Consider the following 13,231-nt stretch of genomic DNA (forward strand, 5'->3'; position numbering starts at 1 on the left):
GCGGATGGCACACTAACAGGCTAGCGAAGTGCTAGCAATAATGATTTAGATTGAAGTTAGTGATGTCAGGTTAATGTGTGATGAGTAAGTTAAATTTAGCAGTATAAACAACAAGGAATGATAGTAAATAATTATTCAAAACAGAAAGAAATACGAAGCTTTCAGATGCAAACCAACACAACAAGCAGCAGAAGCAACGAGGCAGCAGGAGCAATCGATCAGCGAACCCAATCACAGCTTCATTTCATAACCTAAATAACATACGAGTGCTTATGTCCAAATGTTAGGAGTGAAACTACTTAAGATCTTTTTCTTTTTGTCCTGCAGCTGTGAATCTCTGTGAATCAGTGAAGGACAATGGCGTCTGTTAAAGAGCTGCTGTTAAACTCACTGAATGAACTGGTAGAAGCTGAACAGAAGAAGTTTAAGTGGCACTTACAGAAGGATCATGAGTGTATAACAAAGTCTGAAATGGAGAAAGCAGATATCTTAGACACAGTGGATAAGATGGTAGCATGTTTTGGGCCAGAAGAAGCTGTGAACATCACAGTGAAGATCCTGAGGAAGACGAACAAGAATCTTCTGGCTGAGCAGCTGGAGAACAAACACAAGCAACTCAAGCAAGGTAAGGTTTAATTCACTGTGACTGTAATGTTGGTGACAGGCAACATGAAGACATCTGTCACTGTTGGAGCTCATTCAAAAGAGATATATGTGTACTTCCTATACATGGAAACAAGAAAGTATAAAAGCTAGCAACAATTACAGGGCCAAGAACAGCAACAGATGTTATACAAGTACATTTAATAGAACAGTGTCTGATTTTACAAAATGGTTAAATGGTTTACAATGGTCTAAAAACCTTAATTAAAATTTCTGTAAGCAACTAGTACATTGCCGTAAAATTGCTGGTGTGTATTTGCTGCCTTTTACCGCTAAGAGGCGCTACAATCACAGACTTTGAAAAGTGTCCGTTTATTCTCTCTATTGCCTAATCAGCTGCGGCTTGTTGAGAACTAGTAGCAGAACTGGTAGTTAAACGAATTCATAATCCCCAATACTGAAATTACAGTACAAATTTAGAAATGAAACAAATGTAGGCTTCTATTATTGCAGCAAATTTAAGCAAAGTAGGCTAAACATTAACATTGTGTGCCCAGATTTTCTATAGCTAGAAAGGCTATGCATGTCAAGGTTATGCGTCTTATACTTCGTGTTATTTTAATTTGTTAGTAGGCCTAGATTTATGAACTGGAACATTACAGTGAAATAATTTAAAATAAATGATCGTACAATTAAAACATTGTCAGAACTTGCTAACCGATGTTAGTCGGCAGCATTTGTGTTTTAGGATTAATGAGGAATTAAAAAGGCTTATAGTAGGTTGTTATGATTAGCATTATTTTCTTTAATAAATAATGAAAACATTTCAACATAAACATCAATGAGGCTTTGCGTAGCCTAAGCATAAAGCGTTAAACTCATGCTCATATGACAGTGTTCAGACGATAGCTGGGTGGTCAACGCTTTAACATGTGTCTCTCGGTGCTTCAAACGAACTGACTTGATAAAACTGTATATTTCGCTGCGTGTCATCCACACCAATTACAAAAAATAACTGTAACAAATGATTTAGCCTTTGTTGCTTCAAAGAAAAATAATGCCTTGTTGAATTCACTTTACAATATAACGAGGTTGATCGTGAATTAAAGAGCTCTGCATCTGCTGCTCACTCGCATTCATTTCTAGTTGGCATGAGCGCGTTTCGTCAACAGTTCATGTTAGTAGTTATTATGATGTCATTCAGTTTGTGTCAAAATGATTTATGACACCCCCCCCCCCACACACACACACACACACACACACACACACACACATTTATGACCTTGACCCCTCCAGGGCGGTGTCGCTGTTGACCTTGGGTATCCTCCGGGGATGAAAATGACCCATGACCATTGACTAATTGGAGTGTCAATGGAGTTTCCCCATGGGAGTGTGTTCTGTGCGGTGATCTCACACCTGTGTCTCTGTCTCTCTCTATCTCTCTAAGAAACTCTCAGGAGATTTTCAGCTTTAAACATTTTGTAAACCACATCACATTTCCAATGCTAAGCTCTTTATCTCACTTAAAATGCAAGATGTTTTATTTATTCATAATAGCCATAAATAACTGTTTAAATTGTTTCACTAAACTTAGCAAGATATTTATTTTTATATTGAGTGATATATTCATTTCATTTATACACTTTTAAAAGAATAGAATGTTTTTCAACTTTAGTTAGTGTGAAATCTTATGAAATGTGTTTGTGTGTGTGTGTGTGTGTGTGTGTGTGTGTGTGTGTGTGTGTGTGTGTGTGTGACTTCAGTCACCCTCTTTTACATGAAGCCTTCCACTCCTTCACTCTCTACTCTTCTCATTTTCATCTCTTCTTGTCTCATATATTTTCTTCTCATTTAGTCTTTTCTAATTTCATCCTTTCTTGTTTCATTTCTTCTCATTTTGTCTTGTCAGCTTATCTTTTCTTTTCTTTCGCTTCTTCTCTTCTTACTCATGTAGTCTCTTAATTTTTTTGGTAGTCCTTTATTTTACAGTGTCCTTGTTACACGTTACATGTAGTTACTATAGCAATAACTATAAATTATGCATAATTACAATAATTACTGTGTATGTGTGTGCAGGCCCGGATTAACACCGTGTAGTGCCCCTGAGTGACAACATTTGAAGTGCCCCCGAAAGAGAAAAAAAGAAATAATGCGTCATTATTCCCAGCACTTCTGAAAATGCACTTCCGAATGCGTCTCTGTCCCCAGCACATTTCAAACCAAACTGACGCCCATGAGTGAGGTTGTCGGGGTTGTCTTAATCCATTGTCGGCATCTTTCCGCTTGGATCTTGGGCTTTGGAAAGGCAGAAAAAACGACCCCTCCCTATAAACTTTTGGGGTACCTGGTGTCAGACTTGCAGGTGCCATAGGCGCATCGTTTCACCATCTTGCTGAAAATCGCAATGTTTGACGGTCACGGGGGTCCTTCTCCTTAGTTACAGTTGCTGAGCTAGGATTGGACGAGGACCGTTCGAGGGCGGGGTTTTGCGAACGGTCAATTCTTTATGGATATAATTAATATTCTCTCTGTATATATTGTATCATTAACTGTTCATTTTGTATCTGCATCTCTTCCAGCAAAATAATATATATACAAAACATGAAAAATATTTTAAAGTCTAGTCATCTTAATCACTTGGTGCCCCCCTATTGGCTGGTGCCCCAGGGCACTCGCCCAATCCCGTCTATGGATAATCCGGCCCTGTGTGTGTGTGTGTGTGTGTGTGTGTGTGTGTGTGTGTGTGTGTGTGTGTGTGTGTGTGTGTGTGTGTGTGTGTGTGTGTGTGTGTGTGTGTGTGTGTGATTCAATAGTCTAAATCTTCTAAATTGATCAAACAAACATATTAGACCCTAGACTCTAGAGCAGTGGTTCTCAAACTTTTTACACCAAGTACCACCTCAGAAAATATTTGGCTCTCCAAGTAGCACCATAATGACCAATATGAAAACAGTGGCCTAACTATTCAGCTACGGTTATGCGTACAGCTCAAAAATGAGGCAGCTTAATTTCTAATAAGAATATGTATTATTGTCAGCCACATTAAACATTGTAAAAACACAGTTTGAACATTAACACTGTGTAACGCAAAGTTGGGATGTGGCCCAGAAAGAAAAAAACAATAGGTGTCGGAGGAAAAGATGCACGAGAGACTGGAGATTGCGTATTTTCCCCGTGTTTAATATACAATTACTTTAACGTCACACTCGTCCGCATACATGGGGGGTTCGAGTGAGAAAAAGTAACTTATACAAACAAACATCCAACTCTGGTCACAAAATATAAAAAGGAAATAGAAGAAAGAGTAGCAATAGAGCGGTTATCTCCTCTCTTCACCCGTCAAATCTACAACTGACACTCTACGCACATGCGCAGTTCCCATTTCACCCCATATTAACCCAAAAACACAAAGTGACCGTTACAACTGCACTGTGCTGCTTACATACAGGTAAATAAAAAACTTAAATAATGATTCAATTAAAATGTACTGCACCTAAAAGTGAAATAAAAACTAAAGCCTACTGTACTTAAAATATGAAGTAAAAAAAGTACTGTACTTAATTTAAAAAAACACAGGCTGTGTATTGATATTAAACCTTTTAAAACGTACATTTAAAATATTCTGGCTGACCCCTGTGAGTTTTTCAAGGCGATCATTATTTAGAACTGATCACTGTATTGTTTCCATGGTGACGCGTCATTGCTTGTCACGTGACACACCGCAGCCACAATATCGCTGACTGATGTGACTGACTAATGATCTGCTTTTATTTATTTATTTTATTCAAAATATTCACAAATTTGTTAATATTTCCAATTGTCAAATATATGCAAGGGGAAGTGTTATGTTGTTTAAACACCTTTATAACGATCGCGTTAGTTGAGCGCCGTCATGTTTGTGCCACTGTTCAGAGAATCGAATCTGTTGGATTGTTACAGCACGTGAATTCATCCACTTCTCCCGAAATACATGAAAGTAAGTGGCCGGTGAACTGGGAGAAGAATAGAGTTAACTTTAAAGTTACTAACACAATGTGTAATGAATAAAATCTGATATGAATAAAATGTGTCGTCTTTATAATGGAAATTATTATTATTTCCGCCTCCATAGACATCAGTGTGTATTTTACAAATTCTAAATGTATTGTTTTTTTAGTACTTGGGTGAATTTAAATGTCTGAAACCTAAAATAAACATTATGTGGTTAAAAACACTGAATAATTGTGATATTTGACAGCGCCTGGGTGGCGCACGTCCGTCTCTGGCTTCACGATTTGAATTTAGCAGTTGATCACGTGATGCACTGGCCATTCTACTCACACCAGTGTAATCGTATCGTACGCTCCAGGGACCAGCCAAGACTGAGCGCACAATAATAGACAGTAAAAGATCACACCGGTTTGATCTTACGTGCAAAATTCAGTGATTCCTCTGCGTACCACTAGACGGAGCCTGTGTACCACTAGTGGTACGCGTACCACACTTTGAGAACCACTGCTCTAGAGCAGTGGTTCTCAACTCCAGTCCTCGGGACCCACTGCTCTGCACATTTTGTATGTCTCTCTTATCTGACACACTCAGTTCAGTTCATGGAGTCTCTCCTAACGAGCTGATGATCTGATTCAGGTGTGTTAAATAAGGGAGACATACAAAATGTGCAGAGCAGCGGGTCCCGAGGACTGGAGTTGAGAACCACTGCCCTAGAGCATACCATGGGACATAAATCAACAGAGGTATCCCAAATATCCACCGGTCATAAAAAGGGCATACATGGTCCCAGAGGATCCCAGGGTCAAAGGTGCAAGGTCATAGGTGGGCACAACGTGTTTGGGCCGTGTGGGGGGGACATAAATCATTTTTAACATGCTATATCATAATCACTACTAGCAGTGTTGATGTGTACTCACTGGAAACACCATCACAGGCCCAGTGATCATCAACTACAGCTTAAACACTATAATAATGACTATAATACAATTCATATAATGAAAATAAAATATAATAAATTGACACTAAAAGACATTAAAAAGACACATAGAATCCTATTCTTAAGGAAGTTTAGTGTGTCGCCATATTGTTCAGAAATGCTTTAGGTACTTGTCACTTTATTCTTCTGTGTAATTGTGTTTATTGTCTCTTTCCTTTGTATAAATTTACTCATTTTCTCTTCCCTCACAGAGCCACAAAACACCTTAGTGATGGAGACACCAGAGAAACAGTTAGAAGGTGCAAACATCATTTCTTCTTATAGACGTCTTAAACGATTTAGACATGTTGGATGTATTTATGAATTCAGAGAAATGTCATGTAGCTTTTCAGTTGCAAAACTATTTTTGATAAAGTTGTGGGGCACATCTGCATGTGAATGTTTGTTTGTGTGTGTGTGTGTGTGTGTGTGTTTGTGTGTGTGTGTGTGTGTGTGTGTGTGTGTGTGTGTGTGTGTGTGTGTGTGTGTGTGTGTGTGTGTGTGTGTGTGTCTTGTATTAAATGTTAGTACATGGTAAAGGCACCTAATAAAAAGTGTGGCATAAAAATAAAACTCTTTTTTTCCTGTAATTTAATTTGCTTACATTATTTTTAATACAGAGAATTTGCAAAAGTTTTTGGAAAACCACAAAGCCAACATGCAGAAGGAAGCAGAATGTATATTTGAGGGCAAGAAGGAAAATGAAGCAGATCTCAAAGCTGTTTACACAGAACTGTTCATCACAGAGGGAGATATGGCAGATGTCAATCAGGAACATGAGGTTCTGAAGATGGATGATGCTTTCAAGAACAAACAAACACAGGACAAACCAATCAAATGCAATGATATATTTACTGAATTGAAGAAAAAGGAGAAGATTGTGCTGACAAAGGGCATCGCTGGCGTTGGAAAAACTGTCTCTGTGCACAAGTTCATCCTGGACTGGGCAGAAGGAAAAGCCAATCAGGATATAGACTGTGTGTTCCTGCTTCAGTTCAGAGAGATCAACTTGATGGAAAATAAAGAGTTTAGTCTCCATAAGCTTCTGCTGGAATTTTATCCTGAACTGAAGGACCTGGAGAAATCAAAGTTATATAAGGAACGCAAGCTAGCATTTATATTTGATGGACTTGACGAGAGTCAGTTGCCTTTGGATTTTAATAATAGATCAATAAAAACTGTTAAGAAAGAATCATCTGTAGACGTGCTGTTTACAAGTCTGGTCAAAGGGAAACTGCTTCCGTCAGCTCTCGTCTGGGTGACCTCACGACCAGCAGCAGCCAATCAGATCCCTCCTCAGCATGTGGGTTTGTTCACAGAGGTGCGAGGATTCACTGACCAGCAGAAGGAGGAATACTTCAGAAAGAGAATCACAGATGAGACTGCGGCCTCCAGAATCATCTCACACATTAAGACATCTCGTAGTCTCTACATCATGTGCCACATTCCCGTGTTCTGCTGGATCACGGCCACGGTCCTTCAGAATAATGCAGAGAACATCAGCACAACACTCACTGAAATGTACATTCACTTCCTGCTGATACAGATGAACATGAAGAGCCAGAAGTACGATAGAAAAACAGAAAGACAACGTACAAAGCTCTTACAATCAAACAGAGATATGATATTAAAGTTGGCCAAGCTAGCGTTTGAACAGCTGAAGAAGGAAAAAGTTGTGTTCTATGAGGAAGATCTGAAATCATGTGATATTGATGTGAGTAAAAAGACAGAGTTCACAGGAATGATCGCTGATATCTTTAAGAAGGAAGCTGTTCTTCATGAGTCAAAGATCTTCTGCTTTGTGCATCTGAGTGTTCAAGAGTTTCTTGCTGCAGTGCATGTGTTCCTCTGTTACCTGAACAAGACAATGCAGGAGCTTCAGTTTTTCTTTGATGAGCCCAAAGAAGATATCACATTACATGAGCTACTGCAGAAGGCTGTTGATAAAGCCAGGGAGAGTAAGAGAGGACATCTGGACCTCTTCCTGCGGTTTCTGATGGGCATTTCACTGGAATCCAGTCAGAAACTGCTCAAAGGCCTGCTCACAGACACTGAAGACACCACAGGCACTGAAGACACCACAGAGAGCATCAGACGAACAACTGAATACATTAAAAAAATACTACACCCGAACGTTCGTTCGATCTTTGGTTTATCGTTAGATCGGAACATCTCAGATGAAGCTTCAGTCAACCTGTTTTACTGCTTACTTGAGCTCAAAGATAATTCATTATATGAGGAAATCCAGAGATACCTCGGTCCAGATGATCGTCCAGGAAGGGAACTCTCCTCTTCGATGTGCACAGTGCTGGCCTACACACTGCTGACGTCAGAGAAGGTGCTGGACGAGCTCAACCCAAAGAGGTTCACTTCATCACCAGATGGCTACAAGAGACTCGTTCCAGCTGTGAGATGCTGCAGAAAAGCCCTGTGAGTAATTACACAATTTCACAGACAACAATTAAAAGTTAACATACAGTTGGAAATATCTTGTTGTTCACACTGTCAACTCAACATACTCAGGTTTTACTTTCACATTCGCTGATTCACTGTGTTCAAAAGTGTGTATGAAAAGGTGTCTCATAACTATGGCTTGCAGATTCTTTCTCCTGTGTGAACTGTAGTATGAATGAACCAGTGGTGTTTCCTCTAAACAGACGAGGTAGACAGTGCCTCCTAAAGAAATATCATGAAAAAATAATCAACAGCAAAATAATCAGGGTTCCCACAATTTATAAATGCAACATTTACTTTCTAGTTTTTTTGCATCAACACACAGATGCTAAACATGATCATTTCTAAATCTTAACCTCTTGTTTAGCATTTAAACACATTATCAACTTCCCTCTTTTTCATATGAATAAAGGTCAAAATGACATTTAAATATTTTTTTTTTTGTCTGGCTGTTATGTGTTATATTGTTTACATTGAGAAATTGTAAAGGTTCAGGAGGCAATAGCCTATGTGAGATGTAGTTCAGCGGTTAAAATTTAAAAAGTTAAAATACCCCAAAAAATAGGCACCATAAACATAGTGGAAAGACACATGTTTATGTTTATGTTGTTTTCTCCTGCATCGAAAGCTGTTATAAAGAAAATGCTTAAAGGGGAAATGAAGCAGTCAATCAAGTTTATATGATTTACAAGATGGATTTCCACAATAATAAACAATTATATAAGAAACATGACAAATGTAAACATATAAAAGAAAAAAAAGAAAAAACGTTATATCTTTCGCGGCCAGGGCGCCGCCATTGTGCAGTATTCTAACATGTGACGTCACGGGGTTGGTTGGCTTTAATAAACCTGGCTGAATGTATTAATATCCCGACATTAAACTGTCTACACCACGGAGTTTTGACCGCATTTTTTTTGCGCATTGCCAAAAAATAATCAAATCAAAGAATTCATTTGATTTCAATGAATTCAGTAATTGAAAAAGCATCAACTTAATTTACAGATAAAGCAATCACATTAGTAACCTTCCAGACCCAACAACGCGTGTCAGAGAAAATAACAGAATCAGATATAACTTTTTTATAGAAAATTGTACTTTGCATATCATAGGCCTACTGTAAAAACACATAATTATTAGTTGATCATAGTTGAACATTTCATTTAATTATTATAGTGCCAAAAATGATCACTGTAATCACAGAATCCTGTTCAAAAAGTACTAATACTACACAATGAAATCAATTCACCAAGTTTTATGTCGAAAAACAGCAAATAACAAATAAAATTAGCATCAATACGCACTAACATAAACATTAAAATAATACGATTAAAAATGATAGCCAGATTTTAAAAGTGTCTTGCAACATGTTATATACTAACATGTACTAGTTCAAATAAAGTTGACAAAAAAGGTTTTTATAAAAAGATAAACCTCACATATTTCAGACTTTAATTTATCTTTTTTGACTCATTCTTTTTATAAAAAATGATTTAGTGACATTTACAAAACAGTTTAGCTTATCTTTTATTATTAATAGTAAAATTCGGTCCGATTTTCCCGTGGCGTCTGTCGTTGCTATGCAACTCCACAATGACAAAAAAGTTTTAGTGGCTAATGGATTTCCACCGCCGAAAAACGCTTGCTGTAGCTCTGTTACAAGATTTATTTACGGAGAAGAGAAAAGCACCCGTAGTGTTTGGGTGCACCCGCATCCTTCCTGTCTTTTTTCATGTTGCTGCACCTGGAAAAAAAACGCTTACCGCGTGCCTACATTTGAATGAACTTGAGCTTGCAAAGACGCGATATGTGAACTGCCTCTTGGCGAGCGACTTCGATACTTTTTTGCTACTTGTAATAACTTTATGCGGCCAGCGTTTCTGGAAAGGAACGAGGGTAAAAAAAAATTAAGACCTGACTAAATGAAATTTAAGACCGCGGTTGAAAATCTGGCTGTTTTTAAGACGTTTTTAAGGCCTTAAATTTAAAGTTCAGAATTTAAGACATTTTAAGACTTTTTAAGACCCCGCAGGAACCCTGGGTAATACTAATCCCGTGCGAATAGGGCTTAAGTTTAGTCTGCACGTCATTCCAGGACCAGGGACCATAATAGAACAGGCTTAGCTTTCCAGCCTCTGTTCTAATAGCCGGCACTTTAAATTGTAACCAGTTATGTGACCTGAGATTGTAGGAACTTTGAAATGATAAAAATTTCCTATATAAATATTTTGGACGTTATCCTAAAATAACTTTATAAGTTAAAATATACCAATGTTCAAGCCTGTGCAAATGCAGAGATGACCATCCTACCAAACTGTAAAGTAAACAATGATGTGTCCTAAAACTAGAATTTGTGATATATCTGAGAGCAGAGTGATAAAGGGGGTCAAGTTTGGACAAGGTGTACAGAGAGGCAAATCTGTAAATAGTATCCCCATAATCAATCTGTGACAGATAAAGGCTAACAACTAAATGTTTTCTTGAAACCAAGGAAAAACAGGACTTTAGTCTATACAGAAAACCCAATGTGAATTTTAATTTCTTTGCAAGAAAATCAACATGATATTTAAAATTTAGGTTTTTATCCATCCAAAATCCCAGATATTTGTAATTATCTACAGACTGGATACAAATTCCATCTAGTGACTTGATGGAGAAGGATGGTAGCTTTGTACGCCTAGTTTGAAAAACCATAACTTTAGTTTTATGTGGGTTTAACAACAGCTTCAAATCTAGTAGGGCATGTTGCAGGATATTGAAATCTGCCTGTAGATTTGAAAAAGCTCATTTAGCTGTGGGGGCACTGGAATACATAATTGTATCATCTGCATAGAGGTGATATTACAAACTGTAGTGCCACCCAATTCAGTTTACACATCAATGGTGACCCCCTGGTCATACAACACTGCTTTTTGCACATTTTAGCCTATTATGAAAAATATTCAATACCTTCACTGTAACACACCAAATTTAGTTCACACATCACTGCTCTAATGTTGGTTATATGCCTACAACAATTAGTTTGGGAAGTAATTGCACATAAAAAATAAGTAGGACTATTCTTTACACAAATTATATTGGTACTGTAGGCAGCTTTTGCATTATAGGCTATTTGCTTACTGAATTTGATGGCATTACACTGTACACTGTATGTAACCGCATTTCTTTATATTTGAGTCCAAGTTCAAACACTATGAAACGCTCCATTAACGTACGGAGCTCTGAAACACTGCCAGCGGGACATTACAACAGGAAGTGTCTGTCCGAGCTCATAACAGGTTTTGCGTGGGAACGCAAATATATTTGCGAGGGAACGCAAAAGTTTTGCGAGGGAACACAAAAGTTTTGCGTGGGAACGCAAAGTTTCTCGGGGGAACGCAAAAGATTTGAAAAAAAAAAAAACTCCCATCCTAAAAAAATTTCCACCACCACGTCCCTTTAGGGCAGGGGTGGGCAACTTCGGTCCTGGAGGGCCACTGTCCTACAGAGTTTAGCTTCAACCCTAATCAAACACACCTGAACAAGCTAATCGAGGTCCTCAGGATTACTAGAAAATTACAGGCAGGTGATTTTTTCAGGGTTGGAGCTAAACTCTGTAGGACAGTGGCCCTCCAGGACCGAAGTTGCCCACCCCTGCTTTAGGGGCTCCGTAAACTAGGACACAGCACTTACAAACTGTTGCCCTCTTGTTGGTTCGATTGCTTTTATTGTTCTCATTTAGAAGATGCTCTGGATAAAAGCGTCTGCTAAATGATTAAATGTTTATGTGAAACTTGCTCGCTTTAACCAATGACAAGACACATGGCAGGATCACATGACAAACAGGGAATCACATGACAAGACACAGAAACATGACAATGACAAAACGTGACACTTTCTCAAGTCCTCTGATCATTTTCTTACCAAGGGTCACTTTGTGGCTCTAATTGACTGTTTTTGGAAAAGGGAATAGTCAGAGGAAAATCCTCGGAGGAATCTCAGAATTTGTTGGATCATCCTCAAACATGAAATATAACTTCTTTAGACTGGCTTTGGGCAAATTGTATTTCTAGGTGATGCTGGTGGATTTATCATTGTTTTATTCTATAAGAAAAGGTTTTTATCCAGCTATTGTAACCTTTTTTAAAACATAAATCAGGAACATTTCTGTTCTTGCATTCCTTCTGTATTATTTTTTATTATTATTATTTTTAAATGCAGCCTAGTTTATAATATTAATAATATTTAGGCTATAATATAATATCTCTCTTTTCTTATGTAACGCCATGCCAGCTATATGGATATATAGCCTATTCAGGTTTATTTATTTAAAATAAAACCAGGCTTAATAAGATGCAAAATAAACTAGAAAAATGCATTTCCGGAGGAACTGCAAAGTGTGCTTGCTCGGGTGCAGTGCACTAACGTTAGCAGGTAGTGGATAGATGCGAGATGCGAGAAAAAATGTGAGAATGCGAGAAAAAAGATGTAAAACTGTCTTTTATTTTTTAATTTAATTCCTTAATCAGCGCTGGACCGGCATTTTCTGTCTTCCGCTGAGCCCTGGCCGTAGACAGATCATATGTCTCACGCTGTCAATGCAGTGGTCTGCGTTGCGCTGATCTTATTCACACTATCGAGTGTAGGTGCAGCATTCTAACATTGAGTCATAATGAGCTGTTTGTGAAGAAATTATCCGCTTCCAAATTATGTCATTTTAATCACGAAATTGAAACATTTAAAAAACAATTTGCTCTTTATGGTGTGCGAGTGATAGAGCGCGGCAGCAACGAACCATCAGCTTGCAGCGTAACAACATTGAATGCTCGGCCGAACAGCTGATCATAGCTGTACAGGGCGCCTTATTATTTTCCATCTCCATAAATATATCTAGTAGTAAAGCTAATGCAAGGGCTAGAAATCTATTAATCTTTTGCTGATACTTCCTTAGCTGTGTCTGAAACCGCTCACTCGTTCACTAATCCCTACATAGTGAATGGCAGTTGAGTGCACTACATCAGCAAAGAATTCGGACGCTGACATAATTATCACGCGCCAGAGAGCTCAGACAATTTGTCATAAACATTACCTACCCATCTTTAATATTTCCTTTTCTTGGCTGTATGAATTGTATGTAACAATTGTATGTTTGTATTTCTCACGTTTATTGCGTTATTTGATTAAAAAAATATATAATAAAAACACTTGCTTGTCATATTTATTTACTTT

At 38.0% G+C, this 13,231-nt stretch overlaps 1 protein-coding gene across 1 annotated transcript in view; it reads left to right on the forward strand.

Annotated features, from left to right (window-relative positions):
• Positions 1 to 357: 357 nt before the first annotated feature.
• Positions 358 to 13,231, forward strand: part of LOC311289859 (NACHT, LRR and PYD domains-containing protein 3-like) — a gene marked incomplete at both ends in the record, with an annotated part of 81,769 nt that continues 68,895 nt past the window's right edge. The window contains 3 exons of the mRNA XM_084408104.1: positions 358 to 625; positions 5,782 to 5,829; positions 6,190 to 7,999. Coding sequence (XP_084264230.1) covers positions 358 to 625; positions 5,782 to 5,829; positions 6,190 to 7,999 — 2,126 coding nt within the window. The remainder of the gene's footprint in view (positions 626 to 5,781; positions 5,830 to 6,189; positions 8,000 to 13,231) is intronic.

The sequence above is a fragment of the Rutilus rutilus genome, assembly GCF_951802725.1.
Source record: "Rutilus rutilus genome assembly, chromosome: 4".
Lineage (NCBI taxonomy): Eukaryota > Metazoa > Chordata > Actinopteri > Cypriniformes > Leuciscidae > Rutilus > Rutilus rutilus.